This window comes from Haliotis rufescens, unplaced genomic scaffold, assembly GCF_023055435.1.
Source record: "Haliotis rufescens isolate VD_foot unplaced genomic scaffold, xgHalRufe1.0.p SCAF_16, whole genome shotgun sequence".
Taxonomy (NCBI): Eukaryota; Metazoa; Mollusca; class Gastropoda; order Lepetellida; family Haliotidae; genus Haliotis; species Haliotis rufescens.
The window spans coordinates 20,542,021-20,566,421 of NW_025963846.1; the positions used below are offsets into that span (position 1 = coordinate 20,542,021).

A 24,401-nucleotide genomic window follows, 5' to 3' on the forward strand; every position below is an offset into this window, starting at 1 on the left:
CAATCAGAACAGGATTTACTTTTGTAAATATTGTAGCATGGGGTAAATAGGGTTATTGCCATGTATGTTTGTGGCAAGTATTGACAGGTTCATGGCAAATACTGTAACACTGACACTGGTCCAAAATGGAAATCACATCTGCTTAATTATTTCAATAATTCCACATCTATATAACCACAAACAGGTCCCATAGATTAATATATCACACATTCTGCAACACATATTCACACAATCTCACAGCGTTTACAGACTGCCATATCTACATGGAGCTGAAATAATGCTACAGGTTAAAGTTTGTTCATCCTCCAAGTATGTTTAACATCTAGTCTCTGAAATGGAATTTTTTACAGAAAAAAACAGTTGTTACGTTTTCTTAACAAAATATAATAAATATGAGAGTATCAGTGTGATACTGCAGTAATCTAGACTTGCCAAATATTCTAGACTTGCATGGGCTGTATTGAATATATTTGTTTCAGGGTGTGTATGACAGACTAATATCATATTTTAAACACAAAGGATCAGATGTCGTTGAGAAAGTGAGATGGGTGTAATGCTGCAATTGCAAAGTCTGTTGGCAGGGGGACACCGACAGTGTTCACATTGAACCAAAGCGAGCACCCAAACTGGGATCCTCTTCTGGACAAGCAAACACACTGACCACAAGTCTACCATTTGTTCTGTCACTAGAATGTGTCCAGATCTGTCCTGCTGTTTGAGTTGATGGTATGGCTGTGTTCAGTCCCACAGGAACACCATGGCTTTGAAAACAGCTTCTCCACATCCTCCAGACTCTTTCCTTTAGTCTCCGGCAGGAAGATGATGAAGAAGATGAGTGCCAATACTGCAACCCCCATAAACAGCCAATATGTTCCTGAAACAACAGCATGTGTCAGAGATAGAATATAACTGGGTTATAACTAGGATATATCTGGGTTATATCATGCACATGTCATGCAGTCTCCAAGAACAAGGCAGAAAGTGTTTTGTCATTTTTAGGAAGGGACTGACCATATATTCTTGGGTGTTTGGACTTAAAAACAACAACTTTGTTGACGAAACGGGTGGAAACAAATAATTTTGCCTCAGGTTTTCCAACAACAAAATATTACTTTAAGGATTGCAAAATGTGCTGTTGGGCCTCCAAAAATGTTTGGCTCCTTTCAGAGAAATGTTTTTTTTAATTTCTTCATGCAGTCTCCTACAAAAATCTCCTTCCCCTTTATTTCACAACTTTCAAGGCCGCAGCAAAGCTTTCAAAACGTTTTAAGGCAGACATGGGGAGGATATGTCCCCATGTTTTGACTTGCCTTTGCATGTGTTTGTGACAGATGCCACCAGTGGGGTAGGGTATGCTCCGCTTTTAGATTAGACTTTTTAATAGTGATTACACTATTGAATAGTTATTCACAAACACATGCTTATGATATGTAGTCAAAATTGTACAATTGAACACTCTTAGGGGAGATTTCAAAAGATTGTGGAATTGTTTTTTGTCCCTTTTATTCACAAAAGCTGTATTAAACTCAAAGTGACTTGCAGTGAAACACACAAGCACAAGCATAATGCGGACAAACCAAGCATCACACGAATCAGATCCAGGCAAGAATAAGGGAGGTAACTTTGTTCTGCAAATTACTCCACTCTACATGCTCTAAGGCAGACACATAAGATGTTTTTCAGCATCAATACTAAATCATCTCAATATACATGTTTGGTCCCTTTATTCACTACAAATATATTTGATTTCCCCTGTAATTATTATTCTCCTCAAATAGGATGTCAACATGCAATTTTGAATTTACATTATCAATTTCATCCTTGCATCCTTCATATCTGCTGAAAGATTTGTGATAACGCTGCAAAGCTTCAGTTACCACGTAACTGCACACGTCATTACCATATTTGGTCAGCGTCTCAGTCATGGTAAGAAAGGTCATGGACACAAGCAGATTACAAATCCAGTTGGTGGCTGCTGACAAAGAGTTGCCCGTGCTTCGCGCCCAGAGCGGGTAAATCTCAGAGTTGATGGTCCATGGCATAGGACCCATACCTGCAGAAAATAATCATTAGCAAAGCAGAACAAGAGGGGTGTGATCAGACAGAGTGTGTGTCATCTGTGTCAGTCTCTCGTCATCGTTGTCGTCGGTTTGTTGTTTAAAGCCGCACTCAGCAATATTCCAGCTATATGATGGCAGTCTGTAAATAATCAAGTCTTGACCAGACAATCTAGTGACTGACACAATGAGCATCGATCCACGCAATTGGGATACGATGACATGTATCAACCAAGTCAGTGAGCCTGACCACCTGATCCTGTTAGTTGCCTCTTACGACAAGCATAGTCATTTTACTTCAAGCATGGGTAAAGCCATCATGTGTTTTGTTTCCTTCATGACTTACGTTGTGTGTCATGACCTCATCCCCCTTTTGTCAGACACTTGATTATGTGTCATCTGTCAGTCCCTAATCAACTATCATGTGTTTTTTTCCCTTCATGACTTACGTTGTGTCATGACCTCATCCCCCTTTTGTCCAACACTTATGTGTCATCTGTCAGTCCCTAATCAACTATCATGTGGTTTGTTCGCAGTATGAACCCCACGACCAACCCCACACACCACCTTTTTCCGAATATAACAAAACAATACTGATACCACAAACAAGATTGATCTTTCCAAACCAATAGACATCAACCAAAAGTAGAAGAAATATAAAAGATTATTTTCTGAAATGTTGAGGGGCCTTTTACCTAAGATAAGTTCAAGTTTGAATGGTTTTTATTAAGGTTCTAAATCTGCTATTGTAACTTCAATGTCCTTTTGAAACCTTTTTAACCTTTGTTTTAAAGGTCATAGCATGTCATGTAAGAAAAATAGAGAACAAATGGAAATTTCAAATACAATTCTAAATATCTCCAAACAGGGAATTTATCACACATTTCAAATCTTTTATGTTTTGTCACAAGGATGGAATTTGTTTGATATAACAAAACACAAGTAGAACAATTTAGCAAAACTATGCTCAAGAAATTCCACATTCATAACAAGTTCAGAAGGTACATGTATTCCTCATTTTTAAAACTTGGCTGTTTTAAGGGACTGATCATTTATCATGGGGAGGGGGGAGAAAGGATTGGTCTATGGACTGAATCATATTTTGTTTCATGTAACATTTATGATGACCCCTCCCTCCCAATAATAAATGGCAGTCCTTAAATAATGTTAAAATAATAATCTTCTTTATTTGAAAAAAAATAGAATCGTGTCATTCTTTAAGCACCCAGGTCCCACCTTATATTTTGGCGACCCCCCCCCCCCTTCACTGGGTAATTCTTGCCTGGTCCCCTCCCCTCTAATAAATGACCAGTCCCTAATCTCTCCATACCTTCCTTTAAAGATAAAAGTTAATGTCTGAGAAAAGATTACGTTCTTTTAATTCTTTGGAAACAAAAAGATGGATATGCCTAATACCAACCTGGAGCAAAGAACATGAGATACAAGCCTAACCCAAGCGTTGACATCCATGCATAGGACGTGGGACAGAAGTTGTCTGCCCATATATGGCCCTGGGCATCTGTCTCATTACAGGGACCTAAGGCAGCATGTGATGTATCCGAGCTGCTGAAGGTTGGCACACATGACCCTTCGATGGTGTTGTTGTTGCCATAGCTGTAGCAGTAGCCACAACTCATGTCCTCAATACAAGCCTCACACCACCTGGGGATACATAAAAGGAGATACATGATACAAGCCTCACACCACCTGGGGATACATGATACAAGCCTCACACCACCTGGGGATACATGACACAAGCCTCACATCACCTGGGGATACATAACAGGGGATACATGATACAAGCCTCACACCACCTGGGGTTACATGATACAAGCCTCACACCACCTGGAGATACATGATACAAGCCTCACACCACCTGGGGATACATGATACAAGCCTCACACCACCTCGGGATACATAAAAGGAGATACATGATACAAGCCTCACACCACATGGGGATACATGATACAAGCCTCACACCACCTGGGGATACATGATACAAGCCTCACACCACCTGGGGATACATGATACAAGCCTCACACCACCTGGGGATACATGATACAAGCCTCACACCACCTGGAGATACATGATACAAGCCTCACACCACCTGGGGATACATGACACAAGCCTCACATCACCTGGGGATACATAACAGGGGATACATGATACAAGCCTCACACCACCTGGGGTTACATGATACAAGCCTCACACCACCTGGAGATACATGATACAAGCCTCACACCACCTGGGGATACATGATACAAGCCTCACACCACCTCGGGATACATAAAAGGAGATACATGATACAAGCCTCACACCACATGGGGATACATGATACAAGCCTCACACCACCTGGGGATACATGATACAAGCCTCACACCACCTGGGGATACATGATACAAGCCTCACACCACCTGGGGATACATGATACAAGCCTCACACCACCTGGAGATACATGATACAAGCCTCACACCACCTGGGGATACATAAAAGGAGATACATGATACAAGCCTCACACCACCTGGGGATACATGATACAAGCCTCACATCACCTGGGGATACATGATACAAGCCTCACACCACCTGGGGATACATAAAAGGAGAAACATGATACAAGCCTCACACCAGCTGGGGATACATGATACAAGCCTCACACCACCTGGGGATACATAAAAGGAGATACATGATACAAGCCTCATACCACATGGGGATACATGATACAAGCCTCACACCACCTGGGGATACATGATACAAGCCTCACACCACCTGGGGATACATGATACAAGCCTCACACTACCTGAGGATACATGATACAAGCCTCACACCACCTGGAGATACATGATACAAGCCTCACACCACCTGGGGATACATGATACAAGCCTCACACCACCTGGGGATACATGATACAAGCCTCACACCACCTGGGGTTACATGATACAAGCCTCACACCACCTGGGGATACATGGTACAAGCCTCACACAACCTGGGGTTACATGATACAAGCCTCACACCACCTGGGGATACATAAAAGGTTATACATGATACAAGCCTCACACTACCTTGGGATACATGATACAAGCCTCACACCACCTGGGGATACATGACACAAGCCTCAGACCACCTGGGGATACATAACAGGGGATATGTGATACAAGCCTAACACCACCTGGGGATACATGATACAAGCCTCACACCACCTGGGGATACATGATACAAGCCTCACACCACCTGGGGACACATAAAAGGTGATACATGATACAAGCCTCACACCACCTTGGGACACATAAAAGGTGATACATGATACAAGCATCACACCATCTGGGGACACATAAAAGGTGATACATGGTACAAGCCTCACACCATCTGGGGACACATAAAAGGTGATACATGATACAAGCCTCACACCACCTGGGAATACATGATAGAAGCCTCACACCACCTGGGGACACATAAAAGGTGATACATGATACAAGCCTCACACCATCTGGGGACACATAAAAGGTGATACATGATACAAGCCTAACTGCAGCAACTCACCTGAAGGAAGAACATGATGAGTTATCCCCCCTTTCAGTGAAGGTCACACGCGGCGAGTTAAAGGCCGCCAACTGGAATCCAATGGCAAGGAATGCTAGACTTAGGATCACACCTGATGAAAAAAAAAATCAGCTTAGTTATCAACAAAGATGGGAGAAACATTTTAATGAAAACTATTTAAACCAAAGCAATATCAGCGAGTGAGTGAGTGAGTGAGTGAGTGAGTGAGTTGGATGTCATGCAGCTTTGAGTGAGTAAGGATGGTTTTACGCAGCTTTTAGCAATATTCCAGCATTACTGTGGCGGGGGACACTAGAAATGAGCTTCACACATTGTACCATTGTGGGGAATCAAACCCAGGTCTCCAGCGTGACGAGGGAACCCTTTAACCACTCGGCTACCCCACCGCCCCCATGCTGCTTTAAACACTAGTTCAGTTATACCGTGACATGTCAACTTATTGTGGGAAGAAAGCCCATATTGATGCACATGTTCACTATCTTGGTTTAGCACACAAGCTCAGATATGATGCTGGAAAAACAAGAATCCAAATCAGGATGATTCTGGAATTCAATTCCATGACCACAGGAGCCTTGCATACATAAGGGCCACAACTCTGCATGAAGACAAACTCATTGCTTCCGTGTACTGGTAATTACCTGTTTTTGACAGGACAATAGTGGTCTTTGCAATCAAGATTCTTCAATTTGAAATCTTTTAAGTGAGTGAGTGAGTTGGGTTTAACGCCACTTTTAACAGTATTCCAGTTATATCGCGGCGTGTCAGCTTAATGTGGGAGGAAAGCTCGAAGTTATGCAGGTCTCAGACATTTACAACTTCAGTGAGACCCACAAGCACGGGTATGGTGCTGACAAACCTAGAAACATAATCGGGGCGAATTGGGATTCGAACCCACAATCATAGGTCCTTGACGTGCCTAAGGGACACAACTCTGCACAGCGATTCACGGCGCCTTAGACGACTGGTGAAATATTTTAAGACATGCATGTTATCCACAGGGGTGGATCCAGCATTTTTATAAGGAGGGGTCCTAAATATCAAAATCCTCTCTCTACATAATTTTACTGCCTACAACATACTACATTTGGTTTTCAGAAGGGGGGTTCCAGACCCTCTGGACGCCCTCTGGATGGATCCGCCTATGATCCGCACACAAAAAAGAACTTGCTTTGCATGGTCATATCATATATATCATTTTAACCAGCCAATTGAAATAAATTGTTATACTCCCCCTCATGAGGAAAATGTGTGACGCCCATTTGTCACAATGAACATCTTGTGACCACATGCCTAATGGGTTTTGGGGGGTTTGTGGATTACTTTAGAAAAATCCAGGCTGGTAAGTGGGAAAAATATAAATCAAAAAGTGTTTTTTTTAACATATGTTATCTGAATTGTTGCGTTGTTTTCAGCACAAAAAATGAATTTGGTGGAAAAATACAATAGTGTTTTTCAAATTTTTATTTTTTTCCACTTGTCATTTTTTTAGATCATAGGAACCCATGAGCTAATAAAATAAAATGTTCACCTTATCATACCAAATAAGGAGAAGTGAAACAAGGCAACACACACTATCCATAGTATCCTGTATGTAAACTTTAAGCTTCCCCCGAGACAGATGAGGTCATTACCAAAACTGAAAGTTAAACTTCCTGTTGCAAGGACAGCATGTATTTTCAGGCGTACTTTTTTACAAAAGAAAAAGATATAAAAAGATATGATACCATTGATTAAAACAATAACATCATACTCGACTAAAAGAAGGCCAGCTTATGACAGGAAGTATCTCTTTGACTTTCAATTATATTTTAACAGATTGACAATTGTCAATTGCCATATTTAAGAATTGGATGTGAACCTATTGAACAAACTGCGACGTTATCATGGCTAGGAACACACAAACGTGAACTTTCGGCTTCATTGGTCCAGTGGCTGCTGAGAAGATGAGTTTACAAATATGCATCTTAAATTAATTTAAGAGACAGAGCATGTTCAAATTAAAAATTGCAAAAATCAGAACATATACTTTGAATCCCACTACTAACTAAACAAAGTCTTTGATAGAAACTTAGAAGTTGGTACAAACACTATGCATGTACATTTTGTACTCAGCATTCACCTGGTGAAGTAGCGAGGAGTAACTCTGAAACGTTGTGACAAAAAATAAAGAACTAAACATAAGACATTACATTTTGAACAAAATGGCTGAGCTATGACCATAAATAGTTTTTTTCAATATGGCCACCATGGCAGCCATATTGAAAACATGTTTTTCTACCTCTTGAACAAATTATGGTTACAATTTTTGTAGGAAAAAAATGTGAACTTTAACTTCATATGACCACAGGTTTCAAAGGCGGCGTTTACAACAGACGACTCACAGCAGACGTCGGACAAACAAGCCACGGCATACACTCACTTCACTTTCATTTCAATGATTAATGGGTCTGTGAGTACGAACTTTCAAATTTAGTGCAAAGCTCGTTTCCCACATGTAACTGTTCCGGACATGAAAACAAGAAGAGACACAGCACGGAGCAACTGCCGACCTATCAGGCTTCCCAGCAGGAGTTTCTTCCGGCCAATCCTCTCCACCAGCCAAACTCCAATGATGGTGAAGATGAAGTTACATGAAGATGTTGCAGCTGACAGCCATATTGCCTCGTGCTGGTCTGAAATCCCGGACATTTTGATCACAGATGCACTGTAATACCTGAAACAGATACGATAACATAGTCAAGGTTCATACTAGGGCTGGGACGAGTCCAAATTTACTGCCCGGGTACCCAAGCCCCTATTACCCGATCCTACCCGGGTACCCGCTGCAGGTCTCAAGAATTGGGAACACAATGTCTAATTGGAACTGTAGCCCTGGTAAAAACTGTTTAGATACATGTATGCAACCAGAGACCATATAATAGATATATGGTCTCTTATGAAACGATCAAATCATGCATACACTGAAGATGACTGAAGTTTTATTTGTGTGCATCATCATAAAGAAATGGGAACATAAGCGACTTGTAGTGTAACCAGTGAGCTCTAGTGAGTTTTTGTCATTAAGCAATATGTCACATGACTAACCATTGGGCCGGGTAGTATTGTGGATACATGGGTCCTACTCAGGACCCACCCAGCCTGAGTACCCGAGTTACCCGTCCCAGCCCTAGTTCTTACACCATTAGCATGACAACTCTCCACAGTCAAGGTTCATACACCATCAGCGTGACAACTCTCCACAGTCAAGGTTCATACACCATCAGCGTGACAACTCTCCACAGTCAAGGTTCATACACCATCAGCGTGACAACTCTCCACAGTCAAGGTTCATACACCATCAGCATGACAACTCTCCACAGTCAAGGTTCATACACTATTAACATGACAACTCTCCACAGTCAAGGTTCATACACCATTAACATGACAACACTCCACAGTCAAGGTTCATACACTATTAGCATGACAACTCTCCGCAGTCAAGGTTCATACACCATTAACATGACAACACTCCACAGTCAAGGTTCATACACTATTAGCATGACAACTCTCCACAGTCAAGGTTCATACACTATTAGCATGACAACTCTCCGCAGTCAAGGTTCATACACCATTAGCATGACAACTCTCCACAGTCAAGGTTCATACACCATTAGCATGACAACTCTCCACAGTCAAGGTTCATACACCATTAGCATGACAACTCTTCACAGTCAAAGTTCATACAACATTAGCATGACAACTCTCCACAGTCAAGGTTCATACACTATTAGCATGACAACTCTCCACAGTCAAAGTTCATACAACATTAGCATGACAACTCTCATGACTTTTGCAGGGTAGGGTATTATGTAGGGATGTGTATTGGCCATAAAATTGTATTGCAAAATATTGTGATACAGGTATCTGTATTCCGATATGTATTGTGATGTATTGGGAGCTGAAGTGTTTGACAGTGCTTCACACTGATTGTGCATGCAGATCCTATTGCAGTAATGTCAGCATGGTCATTCAAAACCATTTTCAAGTCAAGAACATTGGGGAGAGAAAATCAGCTCTGTGAACCTGCCAATCTCATTAAAATCAGATCTTTGTTCTCTCTATCGCTAAACAAAGATCTGAGGACATCCCATTAAGGGTCACGCCAGAACGACCTTTCCAGATCATGAAAGTGACAGTCGGAATGTGTTTTCTAATCATGCAACCTCGAAATATTTAACATGGGGTATTCCGAACAACAGTTACGGGTTTAATGATTATATCCATACAATCTAGGCCATCTATAAGCCATTCCAGAGTGTTCTTATCAGTTTTAATTTTTTTAATCGAGAATACGTCAAAATATGTTTAGAAGCGTGGTCGCCACTACGAAACTAGTGTTGTAAAGCTCGAGAAAGCTGCCTTCTGATTGGCTAATGTCGATTTCTTGTCAGTCATTTCATTGGTCGGTCAATGTTCGCGAAAGGTCGTTCTGACATGACCCGTAATGAGATGTCCTCAGATCTTTGTTTAGCGGTAGCGAAAACTAAGATCTGATTTTAATGAGATTGGTGTTTCTGCCATTTTGAAAATCAATTTCAAAGGGGAAACACCACTTTTGAATGAATTTCTGTGTAGGTTTTAGATTAAATGATACAGGTAAATGCAACTCGTTTTTATTTTTAACCCAATATACCAGAACACAGAAAAAGTATTGCAATTCGTTTAAACATGTATTGCAGTATACCGGTAACACTGTGCAGTCCTGGTATTAGGCCAGTTTTTCATGATATTGTATCAATAAAAATCACAACAAAATCACAACGTTTTGGAGGCATCAACAAGGAAAACAGCAGACGATTAAGTTTTCTTTACTTCCCTGTCGCTGATTACCACTTGACAAAACTACTGGTATACAAATGTTAGGATGTAATGATACGGAAGGCCATGTAATGAGGTGTATCAGTTGTCAGAGCAACAACATGTGCACAGGAACTGAGTCCATCACAAAAAGTAACAGGGAAGCCAAAATGATCCCAAACACGTTTTTTGTAGGATGAGGTCAGCAGTTCAGAGTAAATGATGTTTACGACAGACGAATAACGCCAGAATAAATGTTTAACAAAACACTGACATGATGGACAGGAGGAAATACAACCTCTGTCAACCACTGTTCATATACATCGTGAAGACGTCCGATTTTCGATCACAAATCACTTAATTTCGTTAATCCCACATACTTGTTAATCCGACACAATCATATGCAACCAACGATGTCGGATTAACGAGACTTGACTGTACATAGTCTGTATTGGCATCCCATGTGACCTTTAAATCAATGATGGTGCCCACATGTTTATACTTGTCTACAACTTCTATTACCTCATTATCATTAACAAGTGGATTAAACGTGACGTATCTTTCCTAAAAATCCATGACCATATCCTTTGTTTTCTTGACATTTAAAAACAGATAATTATCCTTACACCAAGATATAAAATTAGAAATTTCATTTCTGTACTCTTGTTCTGAGAACCTTTTACAAGACCTGCAAGAGCAGCATCATCTGTTTACAGATAAACAATTAACAAAAATGCTAATAAGCTCACTTGACTTTCAATCTGGCAAGCGAAAAAGGAAAAGAGCTGTTTGATATAAATACTTGTTTAACATATTATTATGATGTTTGTATTCTTTTAGTAGAAAGTCACCATATATGTGGACAGTAAGTTAATAAAAGAAACAAGTTTTCTTTACTTCATAATATATTTGACAATTCCTTTCAGAAAAAATATAAGTGCAATAAGGCTAAAAAATATAATAGTCTTGGTACTCAGGAAGCGCCCACATCATCACAAAGTTCGCTTCTCATTTCATTTTTATTTCCATTTTAAATTTTTTTTTTGAATCCTTAAATATTACAAGACCAACAGTAGTCAAAAACTTCATTCCAGTATTTCACTCATCAAGAAAATACATTTATGTAGGGAGGCTTTTACCGATTGATTGTACGCAACTGTTTATTTGGTTTCATACTATACTAGCCACATAAAGAAACAGTGCACGGAGAAAATATATTCTGGACTGAAATACAACACAGCAAGAACAAAATGATGCAGATGCTGTAGCAGCTGAATGATCGGACCATAAGAAAATGTCAACGGGACCTGAACAACATCTGTTACGATGACGTCAGAAGATCAAAATGGAGTAGGGGGTCAAACGACAAAGTCACAAAGTCAATAACGTGTATGACCACCCTGTGCGTGAATCACAGCAGTGCATCGGCGACGCATGGAGTCCACCAAATGGGCATGGAAGGCCTGGGGAATGGCCTGCCATATCCTCCTCAAATCCTGTGCCAAGTCACGGACGTTATCTGGAGGATGTGGAAGCTGACGCAGACAGCGCTCCATTTCATCCCACACATGCTCTATTGGGGAGAGATCTGGAGAATTTGCAGGCCATGGCAGTAACATGACATTGTTATGGTGTAGGAAATCCATTGCGACCCTAGCCGTGTGAGGACGAGCGTTGTCCTGTTGAAATGTCAATCCCGGGCCATGACGTTGCAGGAAAGGAATGACTACAGGCCTCAGAATCTGATCTCTGTAGCCAACACCGGTGGGATTGCCCTGCACAACCACCAAAGGGGTTTGGTGCCGTGCTGTTATCCCACCCCAAATCATCACAGAGCCACCTCCAAAACGATTTCTCTCCACAATACAGTTGCGTGCATAACGTTCTCCCAAACGCCGGTAGACACGTTGGCGCCCATCACTGTGGGAAATGTTGAACCTCGATTCATCTGTAAAGACAACATTTCTCCACCATATTCGAGGTTGGCGAACATGATTTCGACACCATCTTAGACGTTTGACTCGATGACGGTGTGTCAGGATGGGACGTATGGCAGGGCGTCGTGGTCGAATCCCGTACTGACAGTGTTGGGATGGATACGGCGCAGTCCAGGAATTGTCTGGGACTTCGTTACTGCCGTTTGGAACCTGTGTCGGAGATGTGTAACTCGAATCCATCTGTCCTGTCTTGGCGTCGTTACTCGGGGACGTCCTGAACGTGGTTGGTCGGCAACGTCATTTGTGTTCTGATAACGCCTCACCAATGCCGATATCGTGTTACGATGGCATTGGAAATGTGTTGCCACCTGTTGTTGCCTCATTCCCGCTCGGATCATTCCAATGGCTTCATGACGCTGTGCAGCTGTCAATCTTGGCATGATTTGCTTGTGATATGCTTGTGTCTGCGCCTGAGAAGTTTTGGAATTTTTGAATGACCACAGATCATGCTTTCTAAAGTGACAGCGAATTTTGAGTTGCACATGCTGTGTACAGCTGCACAGGATGCACGTGCAGTAACACATTGCACGTCCATAGGCCCCCATCAATGACGTCATATCGCATGGCACGTGCACGAGCGTTTGAATGTCTCCAATAATTGCTGTGTTCAAACCTATATTTCATATATGGACGGTGTGCCCTTATATCTACATTTTCTCCGTGCACAGTTTCTTTATGTGGCTAGTATAGTTTGAACCAGAGATCCCGAAATATTTTTTTGCCATTTGGACATTTGCATTTTGGTCATGCCCGCCTCATATCTGAGGTGCTGGATGTATGAACAAAAAGGATAAACTCAAGTGTCACTTTCATAACATATATAGTGTTCCCACGCTATTCCGCCCTTCAATACCTCGGTTAGGGCGCGGGGTAACAATTGGCTCCCAAAATTTACTTACAAACTTTGAACAACATCCCTCCCAAAACAAACGCCCGCCCGCACTATTTTTTCAAAAGCCATTGCCTGAGAACCAGTTATTTTATCTTTTTAACCTAATCTTGGATGTGACGTTAAACTCCATTTCACCATCACCTCAGAAAAAGATTATAAGTGGCATTATTTTAACAGTTGTATGGGAAACACCATCCTCCTGTCAGCACGGCCATGTTACTCACATGATGGTGTTGATTCCTGTGAGTTGTTGAAAGAGCTGCAGACCACATCCCACAATGACAGCTCGGCGAGTGGACGGAGTAGTCAGCAGACGGATGATGGTCGATCTGTCACCTGAATAACAAGGAGTTTCTGAATCATTTCCCAGAATACTTCTAAAGGTGTGTTCCACGTGGGTAAGTATACATCTGCACCTAGCTTTAATCATGTGATATTTGACTCCCTCAGTTATATGGAAATTCACTAAATTCGGAAAATGTTATCCTGAAACTAGTCAAGTCATTGTAGTTTGAATTTGACCTTGCTTATTTGACCAATTTCGTTGGTTACCATATTATAGAGATGAAATTATAATATTTATTTAGATAATATGTAATGAAGTTTAAATCATTAAACCATGAAATTAAGAGAGAATATGTCACAAATAATAAGAATTGGTAACATTGTTGAGTAGGTATATAGTGCTTTAAGGTGAGGGCCTAAGTGGGACTCGGGCCAACGGAAATATCACATATATGAGAGTAATAAGGTTAGAAATAGCATCCGAACTATCAGAAATAGGGCAGTCCTCAACAGATACCTTCTACAAATAAAAATACGGTCTTGGGTGATGAAATCCAAATTCCTCAAACCATGGAATCCACCTAAAAGAAGGCCAAATAAGGTATCAGGGTAAGAAAGACAAGAGGGGTGGAATAGTCAGTTGCAAGGACAGCTTTCCGACCAATGGTAAATCAATATTGATAATTGTTGTGACATAGGAATTAAACCCAGGTTTTTAACGTAGAGTTCGCACCAAGCTCTCGTCTTACTGTCACTAAACCTCGTACTAAGAAATCTCAAGGCACCAGAATGTTGACTGAGACTGAAGCTTTGCGGCCGAAGTCTCTTAATTAAGTGACAAATTGAGTGGGTTGACCGGCAACACAAAGTGTGAATAAAAACTGTTCAAAGAAGAACATCCTCTTGTGATTGCTGGGGGAACTACGGTAAAGGTCCAAGGGCCCTCGGGTACTGACACTGTACCAATCTCATCAAAATCAGATCTTAGTTCTCGCTACCGCTAAACAAAGATCTGAGAACATCCCATTAGGGGTCACGTCAGAACGACCTTTCATCCAACCAATCAGAGCGTCGCTTACCAGATCATGAAAGTGACAGTGAGAATTTGATTTTCAATCTTGCAACCTTGAAAACTTTAACACGGGGTATTCTGAACGATAGTTACGGGCTTAACGACTAAATCTATACAATCTAGACCATATATTAGCCATTCCAGAATGTTGTTTTGTTCAGGTTTCAAATTTTTAATTGAGAAATTGTCAAAATATGTTTCGAAGCAAATCGCCACTTTGAAATTAGTGCCGTAAAGCACGAGAAAGCTGCCTTCTGATTGGCTACTGTCAACTTCTTGTCAGTCCTTCAAAAGGTCGGTCAAAGTTCGCGCAAGATCAGTCTGACGTGACCCGTAATGGGATGTCCTCAGATCTTTGTTTAGCGGTAGTGAGAACTAAGATCTGGTTTTTAAATGAGACTGGACACTGTACCTCTCACACATCCCAAACCGCCAGGACCGAAGAACGAGGGTGTACCATGGTCGATCAGGTGAGGGTACATCAATACAGGTGTTTGTGATGACAAACGATCTGCAAACGACCTTCTAAATACCGTAAACCAACATCCTTGAATACATTGGACAACCAAACCTGATTTATGTGATGAAAATTCTAACACCTACATTTTTCTGTACTTCGCCATGGTTATTCAGCCCTTAACAATTGAGTATCCAGGAGAAAGAAAGTGGAAATTATTTTGTACTTTTATTGATTTCCTTAAATCTTTTGTTCCAAGTATGGTGATTATGGCAACAATTACTTGAGTCTAATATACAAGGAAACGTTGTAATTTGATACTTAATATGTACTGGTGTAAGGATATGAAGTCTTGCATTCCCAATGAACATCCGGATAAGGTGCTCTCAAAATGTGATGAAATGTCATTTCTTGGATACCGGAGACAGTCAAAGCTTCTGAGAATTTCCTCATTCTCTCTCCAATGTCTTTTTGGTTGAAGACAGCATTGTATTACACTTAATAATGACGATGTACTTAGAGGTGTATATCTTATTGCCCCTTCTTCTTCTTGGCGGCTGATGGTAAATAAGCCGCACTCGGTTACCTCCCTTGAACACACGCGAACGGCTTGCCCACCAATTCCAACACATTTCTCCTGCTTTTGATATTTTTTCGCCACCGCGTTACGCATGGAAGTTGGCGAAAAACATTGCGTTACAGTGCGTTATAGTGTTCCTTAAGCATTTGCGATTCTAATGATATAAGTTTTATTACAAATTTCATCAGATGAAGTTTGCAGTTACCAATTGAAATTACCCTACTGTTTTGCATCATTTTTTTTAACATTTTCCCTTTCTAAGTCAAGATTACTGTTAGAAAAATTACATTAATACAAACATAATGAATGTATGTTACTTTTTGTGTCTTTCTTCATGCAAGTTAATACTTTTTTGATAAGAAAAAGGGGAAAAAATGTCAAAACAGGCCAAACTGAATTTCTACACAGAGTTATGGGAATTGAATTGCCGCACGGGGAAGAGGCCACCCTAACTGATGAAGTGAATAATTTCACTTTCAATTGTAAAGTTGTCGTTGTTTGCTCGATCTAGAAGACTACTTGTATAATAATACATGTAATGGAATAAAAAATATAAGATGACTATGCTATGGAATTATGTAAAAATATCATATTACTTCCATATGCTGCTAACAACATATCGTTTGCAAAACGTGCTTCACATTACAGCATGACATAAATATTGACTGCTGATTACTGTCAAACCTGAGAATTATGTGCAAATGTAGATAAAACATGAGCTATCATCTATGGATCCAAACAGTCCAGGGATAAATACATTTTATGAGGTTTTACTTTAGAAATTGTTAACCAGTACAAGTACTGTATTCGACGTAATAAGCGCCCAGGGAGCTCTCAAAATTAGAAATAGGGGGCCCTTATTAGAATATTATTTTGGTGGAAAAAAGAGAGTTGAAAGATAAATTTCGTGGTTTATGCTGACACACTGAAATATTTATATGCGATAGATACATTTTTCCAGAATTTAATTGCCCATTATTAAGAATGTATATAACACACGAGTGCGTATTATACGCAAATAAATAAGTCTTGTGTACATTGATCAATCGGAAGGGGTGCTAATTGGGATTGTTCACTAGCCAATATATTAGCAAATATCGCCGTGGTCGCTTATTAGAGCGGTGCGCTTATTACGTCGAATACGGTATCTTGGAATTGTATTTAAGAAGTCATGTAACTTTCTAACAGCAAAAACTGCACTTGCAGCACAGACCAAACAATCTTTGTATTTGACCCAATAGCTGTACCAATGATAACTATTGCATTAGAAATATGGGGTTTTGGAAAAGTGGACTTAATTTATTTAAAAAAAGGTCATACATATTTTCATAAATCTATACTTTAATTAAAGAAAAGTTCTACTAATCATATGTTATATATGGAGATTTAGAGAGATGGCCAAATTATCTGCTGTATTGTATAGAATTATTTTCCATGATAAAGTTTTGAAATAAAACTGGACTGAACACATAAAAAACACTCTAAATAATCTTGTTTAACGTTATGTGTGGTATGAGCAATCCTTTCCTTGTCCTCAATGGTTTATATGTACTATCAGAGCTCCAGATATGCTGTGTATCTGCGTAAAATACACATCAGAAATGCAGAATTATTAATACGCAGTAAAATAAAATCCAAGCGTATCAAATAAGCAACGAACATTACAGATACGCTACAAAAATATAACTTGTGCGTATCATCAAAATATTGTGAAGTAACCCTGCGTATTCGATTAGCAAATCAGCAACTTCTTTTGAAATTATAAACGGGCATTCCGTCAACCTTGCCAAACTCCACGATGACAGTTACATCAAGATCATTTGCCATCACACTTTCTTGTCTAAGTATCGCAGTATTTCTGAGTCCTATAAAGCTCTCGAACCCAACACCAGTTTGAAGGGACTAGATGAATAGTGTTTTTGAATATTTAACTTAAATACCCACATGTGTAAAAACTAGTAGGTAACAGAAATTTGAATACCCAGATAGAATTACTGATACCAAATGATTTTAAAATGCATGGGTAAAATACCCACAACACCAAAAGCTAATCTGGAGCTCTGTACTATTCAGCAAGCTGTTACTGATCAGTTTAAACAGCTTCTAATGTAACAGACTCTGCTATAGAGATATGTTATAGGCTCTTCAAAGAGAATGTCCCTACTTTCAACAACACAGAAGTAGATATATCCATGCTAAGTATACAGCAGGACATGATGTTATTACGTTTAAATAGCTTCTTGCACATTTGTAACGTAGAGTGGCATATTATATACCTCAGTGTGAAAGACTGATTTTTATGAAGTAGAGAAAAGTGATATTTTCATTGTAGTGAACATAACACTTGATATTTAACTGCAGTGAACACAACACCTTAACGGAACTATTGTTATATAAGAGTTACCCCCCTTAACTTGTCTCCCTTTATCGTAAGTGTCTGGCCTGTTCTCAAACTGTTGACCTCCTTTTTACGTTAGGTACACATTGACAAATAATGACAGATGGTCATTTATGGAGTTAATATCACTTTTTGCCATTTGTTATTCTCTGGAAAATATTTCGTTATAAACTATATAATATTTCGTTATTTAACTTGTCAATTGAGATTGTTCGTTCGGCAAAGCGCCATTTTGTTCCTTGACCAGCGTGTATTCTTTTGCTTCCAACAACGGTCTCCTAGTCGTCAAGGATATTTTTTGTCAAAGATATTTTTGTATATTATCATATCTAAATGTATGAAAAATAATTTTCGTGACCCAAAATATTTTTTGATACTTTTAGTTATATTGTTTAAGATGTTGCAAACATGAAACTACTTTTTAAGTCGCCAATACAAGGGGTGGTGAATCGCCAATACAAGGGGTGGTGAACCGTCACTGTGTTAGGTAGGTAGAATTTAATTTTCTGATAGATATCTACATAATCTACAGAAAAAGTGTATAATAAATAGGATATTCCATATGCCTCGTGAAATATCATGTTTCTCTCATCTCATGACGGGGGGAATATCTCCTTCCCCTCCCCGTCACTGAATGAGAGAAACATGATATTTTATTCGACACATGAAATATGTTTTATATATAAAAATGAGGTGAAACTCAAAAAAACTAGATGTCTGTCTGTCTATATTAGAATTTAAATGTTTTTTCGATATATTGCTAATTGCCATGAACTTATAATACAACAGCTGCTGTTCGTTATCCGTCCGTGCCATCCTCAAATTAAATTGGTATTATTGGTATTATTGGTATGCTTCATCTATAATTGGATGGCCTGAATCGGAAATAAAGTTAATTTGAGGTAAGTTGATTATAACGTTATTGATATTAAAATTAGTCAATGCTGGAAACCAGACAAAGGTCAAGTCTACATGACCATGTGACTTTTGATCTTTCGTATTCACTGTTTAAGAGCCCTTCTCCAATCAGCACACCTTTATATAAGCTAGGACGAGGGAAAGCTAGTAAACATGAAGAGTTTCTAACGATACCCGCCAGTTCCAAAGTTAACAATTTATACCTGGGTACCCACAGGGCCCATGGTTAGAAAAGTGATATACTGCTTAATGACAATAAGAATGAAACTCCGTGGTTACACTACAAGTCACTAATGTTCGCATTTCTCTCTGATTATGCACGCATTCCTTCTGACTTATATATGTTTGAGTAAAGATAAAGCTTCAGTCAACTTCAGTGTATGCTTGATCTGATCGTTTTATATGTGTACCTAAATTGTTTTTGACAGGGCTGTGGCAAAACATTTCCCAATCGTACATTTTGGACCCAACTATTGTGACCTACAGCAGGTTTTGTTTGTTTGTTTGTTTGTTTGTTTAACCCCGCACTCAGCAATATTCCAGTTCTGTGACGACAGTCTGTAAACAATCAAGTCTGGACCAGACAATCCAGTGATTGACATCATGAACATCGATCCATGCAATTGGGATACAATGACATGCATCAACCATGTCAGCGAGCCTGACCAAACAATCCTGTTAGTCGCCCCTTACGACAAGCATAGTCGCCTTTAACGGCAAGCATGGGTTGCTGAAGACCTATTCCACCCGGATCTCACAGCAGGTAATCAGGTAGTAAATTTGGACTCGTCCAAGCCCTTTTTTTAGCATTTTAATTCAGTACTTACTTATTGATGGTGAAAATAAACTTAAACCTAAAATAATTACATCATTATCATTACAGTGATCTCATTCATATTCAGGGCTTTACCATGTTTACAAAATGTTGCTTCCGATACGCACGTAAAATGAGAATGGACACAATATTTGACAGAGCAAGTCCTGGGAGACACAAAATAAGCATGGTAAATTTAAATCGTCACAAACCAATCAAAATTATAGATCCCATGCTGCATGTTTATATAACTGGCATTTCTATTCGTGCACGAAATACACTCAAAGTTCAGGGTGTCATTGGTAGATGTCTTCAAGCTAACACTGACATCCTATCGATTACAGGCTTTGGGGCAATGATAGGACTCTTCGTGTTCAAGGGACAGGTCACCGTTATGCCGGCAGCCTGGGACCCAATGTTCATGCCTTGCAAAACACTCCCTTACCAAAGCATTTCATATTAGTTAGACCCAGGTAAATCCCTACATTCTTATTTTACTTGATACAATGTCCATGACGATACACATCCAAAGTCTGATCCTTCAATGACTGATAATCCAGAATGTACACGCAACACACCTTGTAGCCTTGCTCCAAGGCTGTATTGAATGCTAAGTCCATTGATGAATGCTAATTCCATCTTTATATTGGCAAGTCTAGATAAGCCGAAAGTACATCTAAGGCGCCAGTCTTTATAGGGAATACTTGTTCGTATTACTTATATAATCTAGGAATTATTAATCTAGGAATTATTAATAAAGTAATATTCATTTGATTCGAGACTTGTGCAAGTCTACAGACCTTGTTGCCGCCTGAGTTCTTCATCCTCTTCACAAACCCGCCTCAGAACCTGGATCTCCTCCTCCACATCCTCTGTGCCTCGTATGTCGGCCAGCACAGCGTACGCCTTCTCCTCGTACCCCTTCTTCATCAGCCATCGGGGGGACTCCGGGAGGAACAAGAAGCCGATCAGTTGAATTAAAGATGGCAGTGCTGCTAGACCAAACATGTATCTGTAAAAGGTAATTTTGGGAAAAAATGTCATTATTTTGAAATTGCTTATGTGTAATTTTGTTAGAAATTTCAGAGATTTTTTTAAATCTTATATCACGATAATTCCCATGATGGGTTTCACTAAACAGTGAGTGAGTTGGCTTTCACTTAACAGTGAGTGAGTTGGCTTTCACTTAACAGTGAGTGAGTTGGCTTTCACTTAACAGTGAGTGAGTTGGCTTTCACTTAACAGTGAGTTAGGTTTCACTTAACAGTGAGTGAGTTGGGTTTCACTTAACAGTGAGTTGGGTTTCACTTAACAGTGAGTGAGTGAGTGAGTTGGGTTTCACTTAACAGTAAGTGAGTTGGGTTTCACTTAACAGTAAGTGAGTTGGGTTTCAATTAACAGTGAGTTGGGTTTCAATTAACAGTGAGTGAGGGAGTTGGGCTTCACTTAACAGTGAATGAGTTGGGCTTCACTTAACAGTAAGTGAGTTGGGTTTCAATTAACAGTTAGTTGGGTTTCAATTAACAGTGAGTGAGGGAGTTGGGCTTCACTTAACAGTAAGTGAATTGGGTTTCACTTAACAGTGAGTTGGGTTTCACTTAACAGTGAGTGAGTTGGGTTTCACTTAGTAAGTGAGTTGGGTTTCACTTAACAGTGAGTTAGGGAGTTGGGTTTCACTTAACAGTAAACAGTGAGTGAGTTGGGTTTCACTTAACAGTAAGTGAATTGGGTTTCACTTAACAGTGAGTTGGGTTTCACTTAACAGTGAGTGAGGGAGTTGGGTTTCACTTAACAGTAAACGATTTTGGTTTCAATTAACAGTGAGTTGGGTTTCACTTAACAGTGAGTTAGGGAGTTGGGTTTCACTTAACAGTAAACAGTGAGTGAGTTGGGTTTCACTTAACAGTAAGTGAATTGGGTTTCACTTAACAGTAAGTGAATTGGGTTTCACTTAACAGTGAGTTGGGTTTCACTTAACAGTGAGTGAGGGAGTTGGGTTTCACTTAACAGTAAACGATTTTGGTTTCAATTAACAGTGAGTGAATTGGGTTTCACTTAACAGTGAGTTGGGTTTCACTTAACAGTGAGTGAGGGAGTTGGGTTTCACTTAACAGTAAACGATTTTGGTTTCAATTAACAGTGAGTTGGGTTTCACTTAACAGTGAGTGAGTTGGGTTTCACTTAACAGTAAGTGAGTTGGGTTTCACTTAACAGTGAGTGAGTGTGTTGGGATAAACCTAACAGTGAGTTAGGGTATGTTGTTTAATGCCAGTCATCAATATTCCAGTTATATCAGATGGGCCTGTAAATATTCGAGTCAGGACCAGTAACTCAAAACAGAAGCCCAATTCTGGTGTCCCCTGCCGTGATATTGCTGGAATAGTGCTAAAAGCAGCGTAAATCCATACTCACTCACTCACTCACTCACTAAAGCAGAAGCAACATTCCATATCATCGGTCTTAATTTCCAGTATGATAGCACGTCATCAGGAAAGTCACAGAGCCTGACCACCAATCCCCATATTAGTCAGCTCTTTCAACAAGCATGAGGCGCTGGTGACCTACTCTACCTAAGCAGGGTGGGGCTTAAAGTCTCTAACATAGTTTTCTTATAATAATAAAAGTGGTTTACCTCCAGCCACCCTTCTCCACATAGCTGAAGGCACCGTCCATCACACTGGCCACAAACTGCCCTCCCGTGATGAAGAGAACGTTGAGGGTCACCATGCGACCTCGTAGATGTGAAGGTGAACACTCAGCGATGTACATCGGCACTGTCATTGATGCTAGTCCTGGGTGAAATATGTTTATTCTCTGAGATTACTACAAACTATGTCACAAGCATTACTCAATCCATCTTCCTGAGGCAAGGGTGTTAACTGACTTTAAAAATCCAGTTTTCACCCTTGCCGAACTAGGCTCGATCGTAGCGCCACCAGTGGTTATTACAAGTTATGCCCCTTCTATGTCCCTCCTATTGACCAATCAGATTCCATCTCTCATATCACTTGCATTTGCTTCAAACAAAATGGTGACGCCCTGTCAAGACGATCTGATCATACGCACCATCTGTATTGTATAAAACGAGTCTTACCTCACGAAATGCAACTCACTTGAGCACCTTCATTATAAACAAGAAAAGATTTGGAAAATATGTCAACGCCTAGTTGCTGGTACTCATGCTTTATTTACTCATGTAAATCCTGCAGTCAACCGAAATCCATGTTGTTTACGAACCTGATGTCTAGTTCATTACATGATGTTGATTTAAAAATGCATAGATTTGTTAGTCCAGTCAGAATGTAACTCCTGAATGCCAGCCTAGTTCGGCAAGGATGGAAACTGGATTTTTATAGTCAGTTAACACCCTTGCCTCAGGAAGATGTACTCAATCCTATTAAAATCAGACATTTCACTCCGATACGATGTCTCTAAGCGTGAAGCTTCATCCTGGATGATCCAGTGTATTGCATCTCCTTAATATTATGATGAATACCCTAGACTACTACCACCAAAGATTCATGTCAGGAGTGTTGTCATCAGTGTGGTCATAATCTCCAGTTCTTACAGTCAAAGTATACACAGATTCTTTTCTCGCCATGAGTGCCACTGTAAGGGTTATTTTTACATGATGTCTTTTAATCAGGCTTGGAATGCAGCTGTTGGTAGTGTCTGGGTCCAAGGTATTTTTAATATCAGTGACACTATGCATATTTATTTGCATAATTTTTGTCTTATCCTTTGATAAATGTTAATAATGAGAGTTTGTGGAGATATTACATTTTGGATTGGGAGTCTAAATGCAAGATGTTAACAAATCTAAAGAAAAACGATGAGTATGTAATTATATTTTAGAGGGAAGTGGTTGTATTTTTACCATGTTTACCGCAGACTTTATCACAGAATTATGACAATTTTACCACAGAATTCAACTGGGACTGATTAATACTCTCGATTATTGAATATGATAGATGTAGGGCAAGAGCACATGTTTGTGTAGAAATAATTACCGGTATAGCAATATGAAAGAATCAGGTTTTCTTTCACTTTCTTTTAGCCCTGACAGATTAAGTATAGTAATATCAAAGAATTGTGTGTTCTTTAACTTCTGTTGAGTAGTATATATACGACATTTACTGTAGTATTATGAAAGAATCGAGTGTTCTTTAACTTCTTCCTTTGAGTAGCATATACGACATTAACTGGAGTAATATGAAAGAATTGGGTGTTCTTTAACTTCTGTTCAGTAGTATATCCACCAGGAATGAAATCCAGGTCTGCAAAACAGTATGCACTGTGTCATATAACAATGAAAAGTCAAAGTAATTGCATGGAGTAATAATGCAACATATCCAACCCCTGGAATATAGTCAGGGGTATAAGTGGCCATGTCACACGAACCCAAGTTCCATCTTCCTGAAGCAAGGGAGTTAACGTTCTATGAAAGTCCAGTTTCCACCCTTGCCGAACTAGGCTGTTATTATGGAGCTATATTTTGGCTGGACTAAACGAGTCTATGCATAGTCCAATCAAAATC

At 39.8% G+C, this 24,401-nt stretch overlaps 2 protein-coding genes across 2 annotated transcripts in view; one reads left to right on the forward strand and one right to left on the reverse strand.

The window, feature by feature from the left end:
* Window positions 1–24,401, reverse strand: part of LOC124121997 (proton myo-inositol cotransporter-like) — a 26,182-nt gene continuing 1,781 nt past the window's right edge. The window contains exons 2-9 of the mRNA XM_046485144.2: window positions 22,497–22,656; window positions 20,665–20,876; window positions 13,565–13,676; window positions 8,165–8,328; window positions 5,595–5,706; window positions 3,478–3,719; window positions 1,901–2,053; window positions 1–874 (exon numbers count right to left, since the gene is read on the reverse strand). Of these exons, the coding sequence (XP_046341100.2) occupies window positions 687–874; window positions 1,901–2,053; window positions 3,478–3,719; window positions 5,595–5,706; window positions 8,165–8,328; window positions 13,565–13,676; window positions 20,665–20,876; window positions 22,497–22,656 (1,343 nt within the window). The 3' untranslated portion in view covers window positions 1–686. The remainder of the gene's footprint in view (window positions 875–1,900; window positions 2,054–3,477; window positions 3,720–5,594; window positions 5,707–8,164; window positions 8,329–13,564; window positions 13,677–20,664; window positions 20,877–22,496; window positions 22,657–24,401) is intronic.
* The window catches only part of LOC124122005 (phosphoserine phosphatase-like), a 22,859-nt gene continuing 19,263 nt past the window's right edge, over window positions 20,806–24,401 (forward strand). The window contains exon 1 of the mRNA XM_048396971.1: window positions 20,806–20,885. Coding sequence (XP_048252928.1) covers window positions 20,848–20,885 — 38 coding nt within the window. The 5' untranslated portion in view covers window positions 20,806–20,847. The remainder of the gene's footprint in view (window positions 20,886–24,401) is intronic.